Genomic DNA, 24,950 nt, shown 5'->3' with positions numbered 1-24,950 from the left:
GTGGTCTATAATAGACCCTACCTGATACTGACCCTGGTTTTTCCCCTCATTTATATTCAACCAGAGACTTTCAAGTGGTTTACCTCTCACCTCCTTCTGGACTTCAGAACAAGTGTGTATATTCCTGATGTATAATGCAATACCACCTCCCCTTTTACCCTGCCTATCCGCCTTGAACCAGTTATATCCCTCTGTACAAATATTCCAATTATGAGATTTATCCCATGGATGCCAGTTAAGTCATGATTTTGCTTGCGTACTAATCATTTCACTTCTTCCTGTTTACTCCACATCCTCCTTTATCTAAGGTGTTAAACAGATTGCCTCACTGTTTCCTCTCTTGTTGCTCTATGACCCTGTTGTAATTTTCCATCATTCCCACTCCCCCAGTTCTATTCTACTGTTAAGGTCACTTTTTTAATATGTACCTGTGGGCTTTTGTCACCAGGCCCTTAAGAACCTAATTCAAAGCCCTCCTCACAAGTCAGTGTCCCAAAGATGCTTTTCCCATTCTTAGTCATGTGGACCCCATCTCTTCCTAGCAGTTCTCCTTCCCAGAATAGCATTTTATATAATATGTGATGCAGTAATCCTGGTCATTGTCCTCTTGCAAATGCCTGCTGATATCAGGATTTGACCCTAAGTGAGTGTAGAGGGGGAGGGTTAAATTTTTTAATCCCAAAACATTTATAGTAAAGAAATGTATCCTATTAAAAAGTAACTATGGACAAAACTAAAAGTTAAGATAAACTCCCATTGACTTCACTGAGCCAGGATTTCTCCCTCAGTGTTTAGTAAAAATGCATATGAAAATTTCAAGTTCTCATTCGCCTTCATGTCAAATCCTCTTCATAGTGGGTGCTCTCCATCTCCATGGCAACTGGAGACATAAAGTGGATCTTTACTCTGAGCCTGGGCTTAGGACCTGCCTCTCAGAAAGAACTCTCCCGAATTCTCTGAGGTTGGCACTCGTGCCGGACTCCTCCGCACCCTTTGTAGCAGAGTGTTCATAGGAAAATTGAAAAAGATTTTAACTAAATTCCTGCTCCTAGCCAGCATATTAGCTAGGTTTGTGCTGAGATGGTATTGAAGACTGCAAAAATATCTCCTTTCTCACAGGCTATTTTACCTGCGAGTCCTCATCTGCCATGAAAGTTCCCAGCTTCTGCAACCTTTCTGTGCCCGGGGACTCCAGCTCACTCCTCATTCTGTGCAATCAATCCCTGCTCAGCCCAGACTCACCAGCAAGGAGCATGGTGTGAAGTGATTCAGATCCCCTTCCTTGGGAGCTGGAGCTATCTCCTGTCCCTTTCCAACTTCTGAGGGTTCCTCAGAAAGTTATAAAGTGGCTACTCTTTTCCTTGGGAAATCTTGGGGTACATGCCTGCAAACTGTTCTTTCAATCTTCTTGGTAACACATTCCCACCCCAAGTACAGGACTGCTCTGTTTCTCTTAGGCCCCAAGACTGGTAAAGACTATTGCTCACAGACAGCTCTCAAAGGGATAGCAGAAAGTCTTGAAACCATTCATGAGAGAGTCTCCCCTCTAGAACTTCTAAAGGGTAAGAGAAATCTCTAAGGCTGTGGCTTTTGAATGAGATACCTTAGACTGTCAACTAAGCTTCCCAGCATTAAGCATGAGCGAGGGTCCAATTTCATAACAATATAGCCATAAGTACCGATAAAAAAGGACTTAAGAATAAGTGGCAAGTACATCATTACAGAAGTACTTATAAATAAAAATATGCTTTGGAAATAGTACTTGCGTATTTATAAGCGCAAGTACTTTCAATCCATATTCCTTGAAATTGTCTGGTCAATATATGGACAGCTATATAAACAATATGAGCGTGTCGGAGAAGAGAGAGGAAAAAAAGCAACAATAAAATTTTATTCATATACACAAATAAGCAGCCTGGGGCACGGGTCACTTGTGGGTTTAAACTGGTGTCAATGTCTCTGTAACTTGAAGTCTTTAAACCAGGATTTGAGGACTTCAGTAACTCAGCCAGAGGTTAGAGGTCTATTACAGGAGTGGGTGGGTGAGGTTCGGTGGTCTGCAATGTGCATGAGGTCTGACTAGATGATCATGATAGTCTTTTCTCACCTTAAAGGCTGTGAGTCTGTGAGTGAGAGTGAGAGAGAAAAAAATGTATTTGCTAACCAGCTACCATGGAAATATGTGTGGGCTCTTTTATATATAATAAACAAGATGTTTCTTTTAATTTGTTAATTTTTGGTTGCTGCATTGAGTCTCCTGTTTTCCCTAAAATATGTATTGTTTCTCTATGTACAAAACCAATAATGTAAAATCATGCTTTTCCAAAGGTCATGGAGCCTTTTTGAGAAAGTGTCTTTTCAGATGGTAATTAAAATGAATTATAATTTTTCTTGTACTTCAGAAAATATATTAAAGGAGAGATTGAGCCATTGTATACTTGAAGCATACTTGCAACTTTTCAGTCTGGATGAAGTTGTCAACATTCCATTAAATAATTGTATTGAAGTGGGTTTACAGTCACAGAAGAAATAGGTGCTGCTTTTCCCCATCTGACAGCAGTGCAGTGATACAGATGTATCAAGGATTTCACTTCAACTTTGCTATAGTTTGCATTTCATTAAAGTAGTTACCTAGTGCTTGCTGTCTATTGTTTTTCTCAAAATGATATTTTTTATGAAAATTAATTAGTCTGCTTTCCATGCTGTAGTTGTTTTTCCATTTGGGGAAGCTTTGGTGTATAAATACAAATAGGAACGATTAAGATAAGATACATAATGTACTATATCAAACAGAATACCTTTTTCATGAAAATGTATTATAGTGATTAGCCATATGGATAAACACTATTATCTGATTAATTTGCACATATGCTAACTGCTAGAGAAAATAAATTGTCTTTTCAGTGCTTCTATGATTTCATGGAAATAACTGTGCCTCAGGTACTCTGGTGTACTTAGCTGTTACCTTCCTTTCATATATATTTTTTATTTGGTGATACTTTGATGATTTATTTCGTTATCAAAATATATAGCAGCAAACTTTGTTTTTGATAAAAAATGGCTATCTGAAATGGCATGTTCTGAATGTGATCGATTACTTAGATACCTCACGATGTAGTTTGGATTTCATTTGCCTGTACATTTTCTGCTAAAGGCTGTGAATCTCTTCTTTTTACACAGCACATAGTCTGCTAATGTTGTTTAAAGATCAGTGTAAAATTCCCTGTTCATATTAGCAAATCTGAAAGAAAGAAGTTAAGTAAGGCATATTTTTCTATTTTTGAAGATTCAGGCAGTCACAGCCATACTCGTACTTTGGGTAACTCCATTGACTTCAGTTACACCCATTTATATTGATTAAGGAACTCCAGTGTCAAAAGCTCATTCCTTTTAAATAATAATAATACTCAGCATGTGTATAGCACTTTTCATCTATAGTTATTAAACACAGTGCAAAAGAAGTCCATTCCTTACTGATTCCCTTTATAAATTTCATCTAAACTTTGTACACACCTTGACAAATGCATGTGGAATCTCATACTCTAATCCCCCTTTCATTGCTATATTTTGAGTATCTGTTCAGCTGTGTTATTTCATACTCATTTTTGATGATTTTTAGTAATGGTTGAAAATTTTTGAAATCCAAGATCTTAAATATCATTTCTGGTCCTCTATTTTGCAGATGCAGAAGTGGGAAGTAGGGAAAGAATCAAGGGACATCTGGATAAGGCGTAGCCAGAATCCCATTGCTTGTGCTGTTTGGATGAGATACAAAGTCTATTGAGAATCCTTCTCTTGACTTCAGTGGGGTTTGGATCAGGCCCTTTGAGTGCAAATGGCAGGAGTTGAGTGCTGCCATCTCCCAATACCCATTCTGCAATACCCAAATGGCAAATTGGCAAAATGGAGGGAACATATGTAACCCACAAACCTAATAGGGAGATATCTCTTTAAGAGATCTATGGCGGCTAAGGAGAAGGTTGGAGTGAGTTGTCTGGGTTATTGTTGCTAGGCAATGCACAATTAGCCACCACAGTCAGAAGTTTCTGGAATTGGATGTGGTAGTTTTGGGTGTGGTCAGTATGTTCCCTGTAAGATGGATTCAGAGGGGCAGCTGCTTTACAGAAGATCATGTGAGGTGTGTGGGTTGGTAGAAGCTGAGGCCAGGAGCAGAAACCAGGCTGTTTTCCCTAACTCTGAAGCATTTTGGAACAGGTTAGTGATATCGCTAACCCTCCAACAGGGAAGGCCTGGCAGTGTTAATTATAGAAAGGGAAAATTGGGAAGGAAATATTTTTTTATTGTGTACTTTGAATGTTTGATTTTAGCCAAACAGTTTTAGTTAAAGAAGAGTTGGTGAATCATACTAATTGAGATAATTTAAATGTGATAATGGGGAAAGTCATTTAATTTGCTATTCTCAGATTTGTATTTTTCTTGTAACAGGGTTTTTAAAAAAATACTTAACTAGTGGTTGGTTAATTGGTTACTTGACTAGCTAAGTGATTTCAGAAGGAGGAAGAGTATGCATGGATTCCAGCACAAATGGAAATATGTTGTTTTTGACTCCGCAGACTCTCTAGATTTTGACTCTGAGACTTACGGCAACCTAAGCCTTTGGAAACTCTTGAGTTTCCTCTCACTATGTTTTCTGTGAGGACTGACCTGTTTAGATTTAATTTCTTTATGTATAGCTGTTAAGATAATGTATATGGATTATAAAATAGCCAGGGTATATTGTAAAAATTATGTTTATCATAAGATTTTTATAAAGTTGCTACTTAATTAAGTTAATTCCTTTTGCATTTTTTAAGACTTGAATGTGAGGAGGTTGTCCCTGTGCAATCCTTGCTGAAAATCCTAGAGACTAATTCTGGGTCTCCAGCTGCTTTTCTATGGGAGTCTGGTTTTATTGGGCACTGGAAGAGGGCAGGGAAGTGAACTCTAGCTTACCCAAAGGTTACACATATACTGAACCATTCTAAAGGGTGTCATATTTATTGCTCCTGCATTTGCTTCCCCAGTACTCTTGAAGGAATTATTTTGTTTCCTGCTGAGGCAGAATTCTTTCTGTCACTGCTGCAGGTGTTATATGTCCATATGGCAGTGGCGGGGACACAGTACAACCAAGAGAGTTTTAAACAAATATCTAAAAATACCTTACCGAAAAATTAACTTGGGCTTGAATTCTCAGATATAACTAAACCTGCAGGTGCTGCTTAGCATACTGCAGGTTGAGCTGCAATTCGCTGTATTACAATCTTGGGTTACCTGCAGTGGAAAAATGCTTAGGGAACTGAATGTCTTGAATTACTGTTCAATTCTTTTTGACACGCACTTCTGAGAGGTATGTATATGAGATGTAAGTTAGAGTCAACATAACAGAACCAATAAACAGCATCAAGTAAATCTTGTTGAATGCACAGTAGTATTAACACAAAACACAGTGAACTAAACCCATTGGTGTGTTGCAGCACCCAGAAGATGGCTCCATTGGCAAAGCCACCATAACTGCCTCCAAGTGCTCATGGTAAATTTCCTTTACTTACAGGTGTTTCCAGCAAACATAAGGGCCGGTTCTGAGCCACTCATACAGGGTGCCCATATGTTGAAAGGGGAGGAAGGAAAGTGTGTAGTGTGTTCTTTGCCGAGCTCTTCATGAATGTTAGAAAGAACGAGAAGGTTTTGTTGCAGGCAGGGCAGAAATTAAGGTACAGGGGTTTGAATCCATCAAAAGGTAGTAACACCCCACACTTTTAGGACCGCTGGTGTAAAACATGAGATCCCAAATTGTATCATAAGTTGTCAGCCCAGATTTCTGTGATCTGAGGAACATATCCTCCAGGGAGTGCTCACTTATTTGGTTTGTGACCTTTCTGTCAGCAGTTGTATATAATGTTTATATATTTCACACTAATACTTCCATCTGTCTCCCTAGTGGCTGTACTTCTGCGGTAGTTGTTGCATACCAATTTTTCATTCTCAGAAGTGGAATATTTGCTCTGTGGCCAAACCATGCCCTTTTCAGCATCTTTGTGCCTGACATGGATGTGCTGCATAGTCAGTCCAAGCAGTTATTTGGTGCCCGGAGCTTCTCAGGAGGGAAATATACACAATTAAATAGTTGCTATTTCTGCTGTGGATCTGATATTAGAGTCTGCTTTAAGAATGTACTTTATGGTAACAAAACGTATAAGCATCTGTACCAGTTGGATTAGTTGTTTAAGTAGTTTAAACTAGAGCTGGGCAAATAACAGATTTTTTCAATTTGCTGGAAATTTTGAAAAATTAGCGTGGGATGTGGGCAAAATCACTTCAGGTCAAACCAAAGACAATTTTTAAATTTTTCGGGGCAAATTAAAGAGTTGGCTTTCTTTAATTTGTTGACATTTGAGTATTTTAAGAAGTTTTTAATTTTTAAAATAAATAAAGGACATTTCAAAATGAAAAGTAATTTCAGATTGAAAATTTGAACGATTTCATTTCAGTAATGTCAAAACAAAATGTTTTGATTTTTTTCAGAATTTTTAAAGCCTTGCACCTTTTTTATTCAGCCAAAACAATTTGGTGAAATCAATACAAGTTTGCAAAATGTTTGTGTAACTGAATGTTCATTTAATAAAAACCAAATTTTTTTTGTCAAATTTTGACCAGCTCTAGTTTAAACCCATAAAATCTCTCATCTATTAAATTGTAAATGCCTTGAGGGAAGGTACTTTGTCTCTTTCTTTGTATTAAAGCTCCTACCACATACTACTGTATAAATAAAAATTTGCTGCTTTCTCTAGAGAAGTTACATATGGCTGCTTATAACATTTGTCCACTCTTTGAGCTGGTGTTACAGAAGGTACTTTTCATTAAGGCTCTGAGGCAGCTAAGCACATGCATAATTTTAGGTATGTGACTTCAGTGGCACTTACACGCTTAAAAATATATTTGTGCTTAAGTGTTTTTGTGCAGGGACACTTCAGTTATTGTTTGCTGGTTTAATGCCAATTATGTGCTCGATGTTGTATGTACGCTCAACAGACATATAGACAGGTCTTAAAGACCTTATAGTTCAAAAGACCATGTGCATAGGGAAACTCAGAGGCAAGGAAGAGGTAACCCACAAAAAATTAAATTAAAAATAAAATTATAGGTTCATTTTTGTAAGTGTTTTGGAAGAAGTGAGTTTTTTAAGGAGGACTTAATGAAGATGATGTTGCGGTTTGGTAAATTGGGATGGAGCATTCCAGACATCAATCTATTTGAGGCAGTTATATTGCCTCCTCACCATGGAATCTGAGCACCTTACTATCTTTAATGTATTTATCATCACAATATCTCTCTGAAATAGGGAAGTGCCGTTATCCCCATTTTATCCATGGGGTTCTAAAGTACAGAGAGGCCATGTGACTTGACAGTCACAGAGGAAGCATGTGACGGAGCAGGAAATTGAATCTGGGTCTCCCAAATCCCAGACTAGTGTCTTAACCACAGGACCAGAGGCATTGTGATATGAGAAAAGGCTTATGATGCAGACAGGAACAGAGTTAGGGGAAAAAAAAGTTTAAACTTAATATGTTCAAGGGGATACAGTGCAGGGATTTAAAGAGGAGCATGATGTAATTAGATTGGGCACAGAAGATCATTTTGGTGGCTGTTGTTTTGAACATACTACAAGGAAGTGATGTGGGCATCAATGAGGGAGGAGAAGAGGTTGTTTTGAACAAGTTGAGATTATCCTCTTGGTGGATATTATTTTGTGAGGGATGATGGGAGAGATGTTTCTTGCGCCTTGTATATCAGTTTAATATCTGACATGTCATGTGTTAGCAGTCTGTATCCTGCATTGACAGGGCTATGGACTCTATGCTCTAAAATGACAGGTCATTTCCAGTTTTCCATTTCAAAACTGAGAGGATTTTGAGCACATTTATTCTTGACTCTTTCAATTGAGCTAATGAGTTGGAGATATGGAAGACTTCAAATTAGACCTCAATGATTTACATAACCGAAGTAAGAACAGCATTATGACTATATTTGATACTCCTTGGGGGTAATGAGAAGTAGCTGAATGAATTTGCTGATGGCTTCTCCAGATTGCAGCAAATTAATTCTGATAGACCCGTTGCAGGAGAATGTGTACACAGAATGTTTGTTGTGACTTGATGTGACCCAGATCCTGAAACCTCAACCCTTTTATCTTAATCACTGAAATAATCACATGTCAATTTATTAATGATATAGTAGCTGGTCTCACTGATTTGTTACACATCCTGCTCATACATCTGTAATTTCAGCTCTGGTTGTGTCCACCTGACTCCACACCATGGTTAATCTGTTATCAAAACCATTAATTCTGTTAGGGTTTTTAGCTTCCACACCACAAAAGTAATAAAAACATCATTGGGTTTTTCTATGCGTGGGCTACCAAACCACTCAGCTCTGTGGGAAAGATGACTTACTGCTAGCTAACTGTGAGACCAAACTGCATAGAGAGAAAGTTTCTTGCCTCTTGTTGTTGGTTATACAGCTTCTCTACAATATCCTAACCAGCAGAACATAACACACATACAGTACAGTAGAACACCAGAGTTACGAACTGACCAGTCAACCACACACCCCATTTGGAAACAGAAGTACACAATCAGGCAACCATTGGGGGGGGGAGAAGCAAATACAGTACAGCACTGTGTTAAACGTAAACAACCAAAAAAATAAAGGGAAAGCAGCATTTTTCTTCTGCATAGTAGTGTTTCAAAGCTGTTTTAAGTGACTGTTCAGTTGTAAACTTTTGAAAGAACAACCGAGACATTTTGTTCAGAGTTACAAACATTTCAGAGTCATGAACAACCTCCATTCCCGAGTGAGGTTCTACTATAATTCACATGTAGAGAACTGCTTCTGTGTCCCTAGTCACGCAGGAAAATTGAGATTCAAGGCTATACCGAGTATTCCTCTAAATTACTTGCCACTGTCAGTAGTGGCCCCACTCACCGTACATGCTGCCTCACAGATTTCTTTACAAGTTAGGGCAATTATATTTCAGTCAGTCAAATTCAAGCTCAGGGAAATTGAAATGTATAAATTTAAAAAGTCAGTTCCTTCTGTAGCTGTGAGGACTTTTCCCTCTTTTCAGAAAGAGATGGGTATCTATATTCTTTGACATTTTATTAGACTCCTTAATGCACAGTTTTTTTCCTGGAAGTGCAACATAAACTTGTATTTTTAGGGTTTTAAAAAAAAGTAATTGTGTTTAAAAAACACTTGGTAGAAAATATTGTCTTAAAAAATTACCCTTAGGACTATTAAGTTATTTGTGCAATTCATACTCAAATGCATTACAGATATTTTCAGGTCTGGTGCTTTCTTGCCTGAATACAAAGCTCATTCAGATTTAATACTTTAATCACATTTATAGATCATCTGTAATGTGTGGGACCTGAAAAAGAAAATGAATAATTAGCTGCTATCATAATCTTTGATGTGGAACAGTTCACCTCTCTCTTTTTATCTCTCTAGGACCCATCTGTTAATAAAACAGATGATATTAAATAGAGAGAAACTGTTCAGAGCGACAGCTCAATGAATAGACCTCTATGTAGTTGGAAACTTGCCTGTATACAAATGGGGAGTAGGCGCGAAGACTGCAGTCTGCAATTTTCAACTATTTTTCTTAGGGGACCACTGACTTCTTGACAATTAAAATTAATTCTTGAAAACAGGTCACAGTTAAGAGCTTTAACGTATTGATTTCTACTGTCCATATCATTTGAAACAAATTGCATAAACTACTTAGTCTTTTTTTAATCAAGATGCACTTGGAAATAGGGGCGTATGTTTTTACATGACACCATGCACTCTCATAAATCTAATTTAGCATGCAATCTCATTTTTGACATCATTGTTTTCATTCATATGAAATGTAACTATATTAGAGTGTATACTAATCTCTGCCACTAAAGGTCTGACTCTATGATGTTCTGATCACCTACAGCTTCCATTGACATCTCTTTGGTCCCTTAGATGGAGGTCTGGGGCTTTAGAACTGAACCAGTACATGAACAGCAGTGCTCTGTTTCTCATGTGAAATTCTTGGAAGTGGAAAAGGTTACTTTTTCTGCAAGAAACTCCTGAAGAGCTGAGAATAGCAAATAATACTCTAAAGCAGTGTTTCTCAACGAGCGGTCCATGGACCGGCACTGGTCTCTGAGACCTTCCTGAAACAGTATGGGAAGCCTGAGATCTCCCTGACACAGTATAGGAAGCTGGTTCCTGGTATCAAAAAGATTGAGAAACCCTGCCCTAAAGTACAGTATATATGGAGACAATCTCAGTGCTTTTTCTTGTAGAATATAATTTGAGTGATAGCCACTTTGACACTGATTTATTCTGGATACTAACGTCAAATATGTTAGTCATCTTACAATGTAACTCTCCTTCAGTGAACCACTGGAGACCACTCTAAAATTAATTCTTTCTGCTGTATTGTTCAGGAAAGAATGATTGAAACATGGATGGCAAAACCCTGACAATGATGGGAAAGGTGTCACCTGTAATGCATATGAATTGTAGTATGTTTTTTTTAGTTTCCCCCCAAAATACAGGGTTTATTTTTTTAAAGAAAGAGCTTGGATATGTTCATCAGAACTCTATTTTTACATACTTAAAAATAGGCATTGTTGAATTTGCTTTTCCTAATTTTAAGCCCATTCCAAAATAATGGGTTTAAAAATTGTGCTTGATCTCTCACTTCCTCTGCTGTGAGTACCACTACTAAAAAATTCTGAGAAAATGGAGCACAGAAGGGAAGAATGAAAAAGAGAAACTATTTAAAAAAGAACAGAGGGTAAATTCAGTGGTAACATACCATACATTTCATGTTAAATCAGTGAGACATTCTTCCTTAATTCCACTGATTTCAGTGGTGGTATTCATGTAGTTAAAGCTAGGAAATGCTTAAGAATCTAGCTGAATTGGTGCCCTGCACCTATTTTTACACAACATTGAAAATATAACATGCTGTGTGCAACATCACACATTTTCACCAGCAGCACTGGTGATGAGCCAAGGTCTGTTGTGACCTTCATTAAATTTTCACTGCGCTCGTGCATACAGAGCAGTTTTCTTTAAATGAGCACTTTAGAAACATAGTGAGAAAATCCATGCTTAACATATTGTGCATCTGCGTTCTGCAGTTTCCAAAGGTTTACGACTCATTTAAATCAAATGGGATTTGGGATGGTACTTCTTAATGAGAAGGGCTAACTCTACATCAAATTATAGCTTTAGCTAGAGCCAGTTAAACTGCCCAATTTATTCTTTCTTGAGAGAAGCACAATTTTTTGCAGTCCTCATTCTTAAAAACAGCTCAACCATTTTTATTCAAACTTTTAAAAATCAACAACAATTCCCACTCAAGCAGAAAATAAGCCTGGCAAATTTCAACTCCAAAGATGGAAGTCTCAGAATATGATGAGTGACTGAAAATGGAGGGTTACATGCTTAATTCCAGCTGAAGTCAGTAGGACTTAAGCACATGCTTATGTACATTCTTGAGTGAGGGCAATAATTTGCCATAAACTACCCAGTTTGCTGGCTTCATTTATTTTGGGGTGAGGGAGAAAAGGCCACTTATTATATATAGTAATCTTTGCATTGAGGTGAGAGACATGGGGATAAAGGTTAATTCTCTGTCTTTTTTTTTTTTTTTTTTTAACCATGAAAATAGTTTGTAAGGATTACAAAACTTTGGTACCCTAGGAAGTTTGCTCATTCCTAGTTAAATGAGATGAGATATCTTATTAGTTTTGCATAATTCTTTGTGTTCAGTTGGTAGTGCTATCATATTAAAGGGTGCACCAGAGTATCAACTATAATGTAAAGCTTTTTGTTGTTGGATTCAAGGTTGTTTTCATATGGTTTCTTAGAAAAAGATTTTGTCCCCTGGTTATGAATTATTTTACAAAAGAAATTACATAAATTGATTCAGCAGTTTGGGGTACTTCAGTTATTGTTTAGAAATTATCAGGTTTTCATTGATATTTTTGCTAGCTAGAAGCATAAAAGCACTTAATTTTGAACAAGGAGTATTTTGTGCAGCTAGCTTCTTAAATGGGCTAATTGCAAGGAATATTTAGGGGGGAAAAGTGTTTTTTTTCCAATAGAGCTTGAAAAACTTTCCAGACAAATACCAGTGAGAGACTATCTAAGATGGATGGATCCCCTATAATAACTCCACCTTTCCCCATTAATAGTCCAGACTGTTGAGGAAAGGACACTGCTGTTCACAGCTTCAAGAGCTCCATCTTTTGCAGTGGCAGTGGCTGGTAAATCTGTATTTGAACCATTTGCCTGAAGCCAAAAAACTGTCTATTTCCTGCCCTCAGAATCATATTCTTTTGTTCTCTCCGTCTATTTGTAATTTGTTTTCTATCGTAGTGATGACCTCGGAAATGAAATTCAATTCTGGCTAATGATGATTTTATAGGAGCGGTAGTAGACTTCCCCATGCCTAATATTTTCTGTAAACTTGTAGTCTATATGTATCTTTGAACTTGCAAATTCTCTATAACAATACTTTATATGTATCAGGCAAATGATTTTTTTTTGCTTACTTTCCTTCATCAGACTAATTAATTCTTCATAATATTAAAAAGTAAACTCATTTTGCATTCACAAACTTTTATTGGACTTAAAGTGGGTGGGTTTTGGAATAGACAAATGCTTTGAGCACATTTGTACTATCAGAGTACTGTATGGATTAATCCCTTTAAACAATATCTTCCTATTTCCTCTTTTGAAGGAAAAAAAATGTCCTGATGGAGATTTTAGGTAAACAATCAATAAATTGAGATATTATCTTAAATAATTAGACAACTCTATTGAAATGAGGATATTGTTGCATTTTTAGTCTCACTTTTACAGTTTTGCATCATACTAAATAAAATCTGTTTAATGAGGGAGTGATGGCAAATTGCTATCTGATGTTGCTGCAGAATTATTACATAAAATAGCTTATGGAAACACTTCTTTTAGAGTTCCACAACTTACAAAATAGACATGTAGAAACTAACGTTATCCTTTCAGAAACAAGTGGATTATGATGGAAAGCCAAGTGAAATGCGAAGGGTTGCAGTTGTTGAAGGTTTCTCTTTCAATTCTTAGCCATTCCCAACGCTGCTATATTAGTAATATAGAAACTGAAGCAAATGTTATTGCAATTCCCGAATCAGTGGTGCCCCAAATTAAACTGTGCTGTCATAGGGAGGCAGCATTAAGTCTACTCTGTAGCATTCTCAGTCTCTTCCTCCAAATGTCCTAGGAAGTTATTTGATGCAATACAAATGTTTTAAAATTGTGTATGCTGCTTTAATCTGATTACCTACTGTCTGTGAAACTGCATCATTTCATTTTTTATCAGCACAACAATGGTAGCAGAAAAACGTGAGCTATTGAAGAAGAATAGATTAAATCCTTTGTGTAATAAAACTTAGTCAAACTGATAGTGCGCACTGAGTACCGATTAAAGATCCGTCTGTACTGCTGTGATTTGCGGGAGGGAGGGAGAAGGTGGGCAGGAACTGTGACTGAGGCCTTGTCTTCACTGCTAAAAAAGGATAACTAATATGTTTTGTGAGCTATCCCAAGATAAAACACAGTGAAGACAAAGCGCTTTAGTTTTACCACCAGGTAAAATAGGTGAGGTCTGCACAATACCCCTGTCTCTGGTAGACCACACCTAGTTAAACTCATGGTAGAACTAAAGTGCCTTGACTCCATTGTGTTTTTACTTTGGGATAGCTCATGCATGTTAGTTAGCCTGAGTTAAAACCCACCCTTTCATAGAATCATAGAGTTGGAAGGGACCTCAGGAGGTCATCTAGTCCACCCCCCTGCTCAAAGCAGGACTAACCTCAGCTAAATAATCCCAGCGAGGGTTTTGTCAAGCCGCAGCTTAAAAATCTCTAAAGATGGAGATTCCACCACCTCCCTAGGTAACTCGTTCCAGTGCTTCAGCACCCTCCTAGTGAAAAACTTTTTCCTAATGTCCAACCTAGACCTCCCCCACTGCAACTTGAGACCATTGCTCCTTGTTCTGTCATCTGCCACCACTGAGAACAGCCTAGCTCCATCCTCCCTGGAACCCCCTTTCAGGTAGTTAAAGGCTGCTATCAAATCCCCCCTCATTCTTCTCTTCTGCAGACTAAATAAGCCTAGTTCCCTCAGCCTCTCCCCATAAGTCATGTGCTCCAGCTCCCTAATCATTTTTGTTGTCCTCCGCTGGACTCTCTCCAACTTGTCTACATTCTTTTTGTAGTGGGGGGCCCAAAACTGGACACAATATTCTAAATGCGGCCTTACCAAAGCCGAATACAGGGGAATAATCACTTCCCGTGATCTGCTGGCAATGCTCCTACTAATGCAGCCCAATATGCTATTAGCCTTCTTGGCAACCAGGGCACACTGCTGACTCATATCCAGCTTCTTATCCACTGTTACCCCCAGGTCCTTTTCTGCAGAACTGCTGCCTAGCACTGCCTTTCTTAGCAGTGAAGATGTGACCTAAGAGATATGTTGCTGGTTCTACACATTAAAGTGTGTGTGGTCTAGAGAACTACATATTGCTTGAACAGGCCATGCAGCCTTGGTCCTGAGGCCCTCATCGGGTCAGAGATCCCCCTTGGGCTATGAGAGTGCTGCCACTTCATGTTCCGGAGCAGGCACCTCTCCGAAGATCATTCCCCAGCAACTGCATTGAGGAAAAGATCTCCTAAGGACCAACTGAGACCAGTCCAGGTCTTGGGGTGACTCTTCTACCTCTCCCAAGGAAAGCGTGGACTGGCATGGAGCTGGTGCTGGGACTTGGGATGGTGCGGGTACCTCTAACCTTTCCCTGGTACCCAGTAGGGAAGTTAGAAACCCATTGACTCCGGTTCCAACCTTCAAGTGTCCGTTGAGACCAGTACTGAAGAGGAAGATGCTGGTATCAACTGTTTTCACATAGACGGCATACCAGGTAGCTAAAGATTTCCTCTGCCTTTTGGTCTTGAGCTCTCCTTTGGTCCTGATGATGGCTGCATCAGCTATAACCCCAAATGAACGACCCACTGAACCCTCATGTCTATCAGTATCACACCCCAGTGTTCCTCTTCCACAGGTTGTGGAAATAGGGATGGCACCAGGAACGGTATAGGGGACATCAGTACCGGGAAACTCTTCCGTACCGCTGCAGCCAGCACCACAAATGCTTCAATGGCAGCATTCACTGCCCTCGACTGTGGTACTGCTGTTCACTTCGGGACAGATACTGCTTCTGGCACCAGCATGTTTGGTCTTGATGGTATTACTTCCATTGGCAGTGCCAGTTTCTGCCTTAGCCTGGGTGATGGATGAGTCAGACTACCCACTCGCTCCCTGAGGTCTTGCTCCACTGTTATCTTTGGGATCCTGAGACTCCTTTCTGAGTTGGTCGTCATCCTTCTGCTCGTCATCACCTGACCAGCATCGAGGGCCACTGATGGACTGTTGGGGTCCAGGATTAATACATGTCTTGTGATCAAGACAGAGGTCCCTGGCCCGGCGCCTCCTGGCCACGAATGCCTTATCCATGTCAGTGGCTTCCATGTAATCTGTGGGATGCACCTCAACCATGGAAGTCCTGCTCTTTATCTCTCTCAAAGGCAAGATCGCTGGCCAGGTCTGCGATGGTGATCGTTGAGCCACTGCAGGCCCAGGCACTGGTGGTCCTTTTCCCTACAGACCTCCAGAGTCGTCCCGTCCGGGTCCAACAGCCCTGGAACAGATCTGGCTTTGGCTCAGCTAAGGGTCTCTTTTTTATTTCCAGATAATTCTGTGCTGCCTGGCTTATCCTCCCCTTAGGTACTGGAGGATTTTAAGGTGTACAAAGACCTTTTGCGGCATGTAGTTGTTTCCCTTGGTATCTAAGTAAAGTTATTGCAAGAGAACACCCACAAATTGGTGGACATTTTACAGCTGTCTGCCTCTGGGAGAGTCACCCTCCCTATCAATGATGTGCTCCTTGAACCTGCTAAGTACACCAGCTTTGGTACTGCCTGCAACTAAGCCCATGGAGAAGTGCTATTTCATTCCTGTGCAGGAATTTGAGGGGTTTTACTCTCATTTGGCCCCCAATTCCCTAGTCATAACTGCGGTGAATTACTAGGATAGGGACTGTAATGATTGGATCTCTTGGACAGGAAGACTTGCACCTTCTCTTCCTTACAGATGTGAATTACTTGGACAGCAAGGCTTACTGGTTAGCATGATTTTGTTAACTGAACTGCGATGTCAAATTTCACAGACCAGCTGCTCAGGGCCTCGCAAAAGGAATTCTGGGTGTTTTGTCATTGAGGGCTGCTTGGTGACTAAACTGTCCTTGAAGTCTGTGCTTGATGTTGCGGACACCTTGCCCAGGGTGAGAAGGATTTCATGGCTGCAGAATTCGGGTGTTCCCCTGATGTCCAGCAAGCCATTGAGCATTTGCCTTTCAATGGTCAAATGCTGTTCTTGGACCAAACTAATGAGACACTGTACTCCTTCATGCACTTCAGGGCCACCCTGCGGTCCTTGGGGGTTTACATGCTGGCAGTCACAGAAGTGCCACTACAGCGTGCAGCAGTCGCATCGCCTTCAGCACACATTTGGCCAGCCATTCCCTCCTCCGAGGCAGTGGACTACCCCAGAAAGAGGAATAGATCCCACAGGAAAAAGCAGTTGGGATAGGGGTTCAGCTAGTTCACACACCTTCTCCTGGTACCTTCCAAGCACCCATTTTGACTCCTTGGTCAAGAGCACGGTTCAACATTGCTCCTCTCTCCTCATCCCCCCCTTTGAGGGCAGGCTGGCCTGCTTTCACAATGCTTTGGACCGGATCAGAACAAACATTCACAGGGCTGCTACATGGTCATCGATACACACATTCACAAACCATAACTGCATCTTCTAGGGCAGATTCAGGCTCTGTTTAGATAGATTCCGAACCCTACCTCCTGGGGAAGGTACTGCTTGCGAGTCACCTACATGGAATACATGGCTCCATCTACTCAAAGAAATGGTTATTTACTATAACTGTGTTTTTTTGAGCTGCGGTGCAGACATGTATTCCACAACCCACACTCCATCCCCTCTGCATCAGTGTCTTGTATCTGGGCATTCAGTGCAAAGGAACTGAGGTAGCATTGGGGAGACAACACCTCATTAGCTAGGAGAGGCGCTATGGCCATGAGGTGCGAGCGTCGCCCCTCTATGGATACTGCTAGGCAAATTTCTCCAGTTCTGGTGGCTAAGTGGAATACATGTCTGCATCACATCTCAAAGCCCCATAGTTAAAGTTAGTAACCATTTCTTATACTTATGCACGGATGCAAAGCAGTAGATCATGTGACTGCATATTAGGGGAAGAAGCTCTTAGTGGTTTTTAAAAAAAGTTAAATAGATGAGTGAAAACATACCGTCCAGCTGAGAAACGACAGCCACCACCTCAGTGTAAATCATAAGAATGAAACAAAGAATGAAAACATGGCACCAGTTTGCTTGTAACTTTAAAGATGGAAGTTCCTAAAAATTTACAGATTATTTCGGTGAGGGCTTTAGTGAAAAATCACATTTCAATACCAATTAAGAAAAGAGATGTTTCTCACCAGTTTCATAATACTTTAGTGTTTTACATTCTTCTGTATGTATATGTTACTTTTATTCGTATAGACACTATCATATTTTAATTTGGTGGCTATTGTTTATCTTGCTTATAACCGGCCAGGGATTGCATAACAGGTAGAATGGTATTTAATATTATACATAAATATGTAACATAAAATCACGTTAACAAATTTTTTTGCTACAAATAGCAACTTAGATTATTAACACTAAAATATTTTTTGAAGATCAGATTTGCTTTTCACTATTATTGCTGTTTATCATCAGTTTCATTTTCGAAGTCTGAGTTTTCAATATTTGGGTTACAAATGGAATTTTGGAGTGATTTATTAATGGAAGATCAAGTAAAAGGTCTTAAAGTGTGTAAAAGAAAATAAGTGGTAGTCAAGACTAGTGTTGACATTGCCTTTCTTATGGTGTGAAGCCCAGGACCTTGTAAGATTGAAACAATATAAAATGTTTTATGTTGTTCTTTAAAACATTATAAAATGTTGCCATACATGTGATTTGACAAGATAAAAGCACTTTAAAGGCTAAAGAAAACTTTTTTCCCCTTTGCCTCTTGCAATGAATAATCAGTGGGCTGTTTGGGTTTCTTTTTTTCAGATAACCTTTTTCATGCTACTGTCTGCAGTGTGTGTAATGTTGAACTTGGCTGGTTCCATTCTCTCATGTCAGAATGCTCAGCTGGTAAACTCCCTGGAAGGCTGTCAGTTGGTGAGTAATGAAAAACAAATCTTTTAATAAGGGCAAAGGCTTTTATTGTTCCTCCTTGGCAATCATAAAATTATCAGTTTTATCCCTGTCATTGCATGTGTCTGGTATCTGGTGCTACCTTTAAGTTAAAAAACTGATTATTTTGCTGGAAGAAACTTCAGAGTAAAAATGCTGCAATCTTTATAAGATATTGTCTCCTCAAAACATAAGTTGTTACATTAGAAATGTTTGCTTATACTACAATAATATAAGAGAAGCTCAATATACACTGCGTAAAATCAATACAAAATGGGTGAAATCTTGGCCTCAATGAAGTCAAAACTCCCCCTGACTGCAGCAGGGCCAAAATTTAAACCAATATCTCCTTCTATAACCAGTGTGTTTCATGGACATGCAAATAGTTATGTTTCAGTATTTGTGCAATAATATTTTAGTTGTCAACTTTATTGCTATAGTTTGATTTTAAAAAAAGCTTCCATTGCAAATACATTATCTATGGAGCTAGTCCAATAGCAAAGAGAATCATAAAAATATGAACTTATCAAGACAGTCTATGCTATGACTTAATAAAAAGTATAGTACACATGCATGTTTGTATATATTAGGTTAGTATATACTAACCCTTCAGGGTAGTGTGACTATATTTCCCAAAGGGAAAACGGGACACCACGCGAAGCTGGCCCGAACTCTTTCCCTCTCCCACACGGGACTGGCCTGATCAGTTGGCAAGAGCAAATGGGACAAATGCCCAGTTTTGCTCCCCAAAATCAGGATACCCGGGACACCCTTCCTTGGGATGTGGGCATCTACAGTTCAACCACGCTGAGCCCTGAAACTTGTGCTGCAACTTCCCAACTCCCCCAAGTCATGTATGCATGCTCCCCCTAGAGTTGCATCTCTGGGGGCATTCTGGTTTAAAATTTTAACTCTTTGTGGACCAAGTGGCAGGTATAATAAGGAACACAGGCATCACTCAGGTATTTCTAATACCATATTATCTCTTAGTCTCAAAAGGTACAAGTGTGACAGATTTTTAGGCATAACAACAAAAACCTATACATGCTCTTCCTGTTCCTATGCTCACCCTTTCATGTGCCCATTCCATGGCTCAGTCGATGTGTAACGTGGGTAGGCCACTCTGCCTCTTGCAGTCCTCATGTTGCCTGGAGATGTTCAGTTTGGGGGAGAGCGATATTGCACAGATTCTGCCCTTAAATAAGGATTCTGTCCCCTCTGTTGTGTGATCCACTGTCAATATTTCTGAACCAGAGTCAGGTGATTAGCCACGAAGTCTCAGCCCCCTAGGAATGCAACAGGAAAAAATAAGTCTCCTTTAGCCTGGCCACGCTCTGTAGCAAAACCATTGTCAAGACAATCATTGTTGTGGACTCTTGTGTTAGTCACTTCAGGGTGGTGTCAAACATTATAATAAGTTGTCTTGGTATGTCCTTGACATCTCTAAACAGTTACAGTGACATACCCAAAATGTAAGTCTCAGTCTTCTAAATGGTGGTTACAGTGTCAGGTGAAGGTAACAGTTTGATGCAGATTTGTACATACTATTTTTGGAGGCAAGGTTGAAATGCACAGTGGAAGAAAGTACTGAGGGAAGCAACATGGCTTTAGGAAGCAAAGGAGTGCTATAGATGCAATATTTATAACAAGACAGAATTGTGAAAGATTTATGGAGCGAGGAGCTGCTATGTGGATTTATTGATCCTGAGAAAGCGTATGATTTGGTTCCATAGGAGTTGGCATTTTGAATATTCAGATGAATGAGAGGGTTAAGAATGTAAGTCTTCAGGATAAGGGACTAAAGTATTGTCTAAGGTAACTGGCAAGGTTTTAAGCTACTGTATTGTGACCTGCAGGTCATTACTTTGACAGTTCATTGTAATGAGTATCTTGAGGCTTGTATCTAGATAGCTGCATACTGATTGGTATGTGGTATTTCATATTTTCAGGTAATGGAATCTTGGCACATCTCTAGTGTAGGACAGTATCTAAGGAGAAAAGGACAGAATGTGGAAAATGAAAGGAAAAATAAACAATTTACTCCTTTCTTGGTCAGATAAGCTACTCTTGAGTTGCTGCCTGATACCCACCTCTTGACGTTGCAGAGGAACTTTCTTTAGGCCCTGGACTAGTTAGAAATGTTGCACTATTTACTATATAAAATACCACCCAATAAACGTGTTTAAAAACACTTAATTATTGATTTCGACGTTTGGTTGACCACAATAATAAATCCATGCACACATACAATGACTGAGGGGGTTAGTAATGGGATAGGAAAGCTTACACTTGAGTCACTTGTATGGTTTCAAACCAGGTCAGTAGTAACGAACCGTTCTTATCATTTGACAACTGTTCAGTGACCTATATGAACGGAGTTAATAGTATAAGTCTATTCTCTGGTGGAAAGAAGAGAGCCTTATTACAAAAACTGTGTAGTTGGCACAAAATGTTTATAGTCTTCAACGAGTGGATTGAATACTCTAGCAATGGAAACTGAACAGTTGTCTTACTGAACAAGGCAGATTCTTGTATGCCATGTTATGTTTAATGTAAATACTTAGTGGGAAAGAGTATGGTGGGTTGAAAATATGGAAAATTGTTAACTTTTTTCTCTTTTAGGTAAAGTTTAGGCAGGTAACTGGATATCATCATCGTAAGCAGAAGTTGTATTTTCAAAAAAAAGTTCTTTGCTAGTGATCTGATGTTCTGAATATGCCATGAAAAATTTGTGTATCAAAACTGTGTTAAGTCCTGTTTTCAAAAGTGACTTAAGCATTTGTATCTATTTTTTTCCACCCCCATAAGGTAAAATTTTCATATAGTTATTTTCAATGCTTGCTTAAAAAAAATATCTGTGGAAAAAATAACTTTTGGTTACTTTTAGTTTTTCCGTATTAAACATTTTAATCTCAAGCCATTTCTATTTCTGCATTTTCTATTTTCCATTTATCTGTTTTCCTTTTATTATAACTAATGAATTCATTTTCCATATTGCCCGCAAACCCCAAACTAAATAAGAGTTAATTTTAAATGCACAATGTTCACAACTGCGTGAACTACAATCAGGGATGCATCTCTTTAACACCTTCCAATAGACCGAGCAAATTTGGTTACATTCTAGCAATTTAAACCAAAAGACAAATCCTTAAATTATTTGTCTCTTTTTGCATGTTAATAAAATATTCTGTTTGCAGCTCTGGGCTTGCAAATATTTTGAAATGAATTATCAATAAAAGAAGGTTGTCAGAAAATATTAATAGTTTTACAGCTGTAGGGTTGCTTCGTCTGAAATATCAGCTAAAGTTCAGAGGCACAAAAGTATGATGCAAATGAAAGGTTGAGAGAGAAAAAAATTATTAGTATCCTTGTAAAGGGCTAGCTTGACCCCTTCTGTAGAAGAAAAATTTATGGCAGGGACCTAGAGGAGGAAATCCTCATGAGAATCCCCCATTTCACTTGACCCCTTGGGAGATGACAAGCTCTGGACCCCGCTGAACAACCCTTCAGATGAGTAGCTCCATTGGATTCTCCCTGTCTATAGCTGCCTCTAGAACCATAGGTGATGTATTATTTTTCCTGAGTATCTCCATAGTGCTTAGCCCCAGCCTGCTCACTGTTGCTGTCCAGTCTTTCCTCATTCTTCCAGGATGACCCAAGCACCCACAAAGCACTTCCAAGGTGTCTGAATGAGGATGTGCAGCTGACAAAATACCCTTTTCCCCTTCTCCCTGTCCCCGTTCATTCAGTATACAAGTATATGGTGTATGTGTGTTTGTTTATGTATACATAATGTACACACACAAACATACATTGTGTATATATAGTCCCCCAGAAAACCAGTCGTTAACTTAGAATTCATTTTGCTTAGACGTATTTCCTCACACCACCACCAACACTAAAAATCAAGCTAATGATCAGATAAGGTATCTTGCCTGGAGCTTGGCTATTGTTTTTGATATGCATTAGCTTGCTCAATTGCATAGAGACACTGTTGCCATTTCTAATAAACATATTCAATAATAGGATATTCAATTTATGCATCAAAGAAATGAAAATCACACTGCAAGTTACAGTATTAGCTCTGACTTTCCTGTTATGTTATTGAATCATTTAATGAGAATTATAATCTTAAAATTACGTTTTATCTCCTCTCACCCTCTCCAGTGTAAATGCCATGCATAAATGGAGATTATCAGGGACACAAACTTAATATCTCCGTGTACCATGCACCATACTGAATACAAAATTGATTGCCCTCAGACATTTCTTACCTTTTACAAGCTTCTACTATGTGTTTACTTTATGACTTTAAAAGATTAGATTAGCTATTCAGCTACTCCTGCAGTTGCACTGAGATGGATCATCGTTAAAATAGTAAAAAGTTAAGGGAGGGGAACATATCCTCCTAATTTCCCAGTAGTTGCATTTATAATCATCACTCATTCAACAGACTCACTTCAGTTCCATTTTTGTTTGGAACCTCCCACAGTACTGGATGATTAAGCAATTTTTTCCCCTTAACCATAATTTTAAAAGTAATAATACAAGACAATTCTAATTATTTAACTGCAGATATAAAACAAAACTTGATATTGATACATGATAACTAGAAGTGGTTGAAAAATTTCATATTTGGACATTTTTTGACAAAAAAATGAAAATGAGGGAAAAATCCATTTTTTCCCTTGATCAGCTGTAATTATCAGGTCTAAGCATCAAGTCATGCCTTATTTAAAGCAGGGTGGATAAAAATCAATGATTTAAAAAAAAATTTAAAAACGGATTTTTTAAATTTAAATCGGATTTTTTTTTAAATCAGTAAAATACTAAATTTCTGTCTCATTTAAAAATAATAGTTACAATTAAATCTCATCACAAACATGCTAAACCTACACTTATAGTCTCATAAAAATGAATTAATGGCTCTAGTAGTAAGCAAAAGATTTCAATCATCCAGTAAAACCACTAGCATAGATGGGTTTGTAGTAAGGGCCAGCAAATACCAACAAGACATCGTAGATGAAAAGATGTTTCGGTTCATTTATGCCACAAATTCTCCTTTTTGCATTAACAATAAACACTTCATTGACATGGTTGAGTCCTTACAACCAGGCTACACTCCACCTGGTAGAGCAGACATCGGTGGAGGGTTGCTAGATACAGTGTATGAGAAGGAACTTGAACAGTGTGCAAGAAATACTGAGGGGAAATTTGCCAGTTTAAGCCTTGATGGGCGGAGCAATATACACAATGATCCAGTAATATGTGCCTGTGTGACAACAGAAGATGGGGTTGCATATCTTTCAGAAACAGTAGATACATCGGGAAATGCCCAAATGCCATAGAATATTTAAAAGAAGTGGCGGTGAAAGCTGTAATCAACTATGAACAAAAATTCAAGTGTTATGTGCGCAGTTTTGTCACAGACAATGCTGCAGACATGGCAAAGATGAGAAGATACTTAGAAGAAGTAACGGAAGGATGCTCCTTAATAACATAGCTGCAATGCCCATTTAATGCATCTTTTAGCCAAAGACTTAAGTACGTCTTCTCCAGGAATAAAAGAAAATGTTGTTGAAGTCACAAAATACTTCCGTAACAACCTTTTTGCCTCAGCTTCACCGAAGAGAGCAATGTTCAGTGGAATTCTGTGGTTGATTGTTGTGAACAATTTATTAAGAACTGGCCTATTCACATAAAACTTTGTGAGGAAAACAGTAATAAAATAGATGGAAGCATCTCATCCAAAGTATCTAACATTGGATTAAAGTGGAATGTAGAGGATATGCTCAGTATACTGAAGCCTATATTCATAGCCTTAAACAAACTTCAGAGAAATTGTTTCTGCATTGCTGATGCTGTCGAAATTTGTAAGGCACTTCAAGAGACATTGAAGAAAGAATTACTCACCAGAAAGTTAAACTGCAGGCACTAAAGAAGCGAATGGATCAAGCATTAACTCCACTTCATTTTCTTGCGAACATTCTCGACCCCAGATATAAAAGTAGATGCCTAACTTCTGAAGAAGATGCTGCTGCTATGACATGGGCATCTCAAAATCACTCCTCAGTTATGCCAGTCATAATATATTTCAGGGCTGGAGTGGAGCCATTTAAACAGTACATGTTTACTGATGATGTTTTGAATAAAATCACTCCCTTGAATTGGTGGAAATCATTAGCCAGGCACCTTGACCCAGAGTTCCTTCAGTTGCTAAGCCAACTTTTCACAGCGGTAGTGTCCTCTGCAGGCAAAGGGAGAATATTTTCATCGTTTGTTATTATTCAGTCAAAGCTAAGAAATTAACTGGGAATTGAAAAAAGCAGGAAAACTTGTATTTCTGTCTATGAATAAAAATGACCATGGAAGTGGGGAAGATGAGAGCTAGTTGTAGAACTTTTAAGGACAGCGTACGTTTAGGGTTGTGATGACTTGTCTGTTAGAGTTAATAAAATTTGAAAATTAAAAAAAAAAAAGGTTAAGGACAGTCAGCAACTCAGGAGACTGCTGCAATTGCAAATGTGAAACATTTATGTAACATTTAAGATTTA

The 24,950-nt window shown here is 38.7% G+C and overlaps 1 protein-coding gene across 5 annotated transcripts in view; it reads left to right on the top strand.

Annotated features, from left to right (window-relative positions):
• ENTREP2 (endosomal transmembrane epsin interactor 2) overlaps positions 1-24,950 on the top strand; it is a 344,249-nt gene that overhangs the window by 200,690 nt on the left and 118,609 nt on the right. For 4 of the 5 annotated variants that reach the window (XM_067534559.1, XM_067534563.1, XM_067534560.1 and 1 more), the window contains one exon: positions 18,271-18,381. In XM_067534559.1, coding sequence (XP_067390660.1) covers positions 18,271-18,381 — 111 coding nt within the window. Of the gene's footprint in view, positions 1-4,142; positions 4,216-18,270; positions 18,382-24,950 lie in introns of those variants that run through there. The other variant, XM_067534561.1, reaches the window with a different exon arrangement.

Source organism: Emydura macquarii, unplaced genomic scaffold (assembly GCF_026122565.2).
Source record: "Emydura macquarii macquarii isolate MOO-44397 ecotype Brisbane River unplaced genomic scaffold, CSIRO-AGI_Emac_v2 contig_3451, whole genome shotgun sequence".
Lineage (NCBI taxonomy): Eukaryota > Metazoa > Chordata > Testudines > Chelidae > Emydura > Emydura macquarii.
The sequence above is the reverse complement of the archived record's forward strand: the minus strand, read 5'-3'. Positions and strand labels throughout refer to the sequence as shown.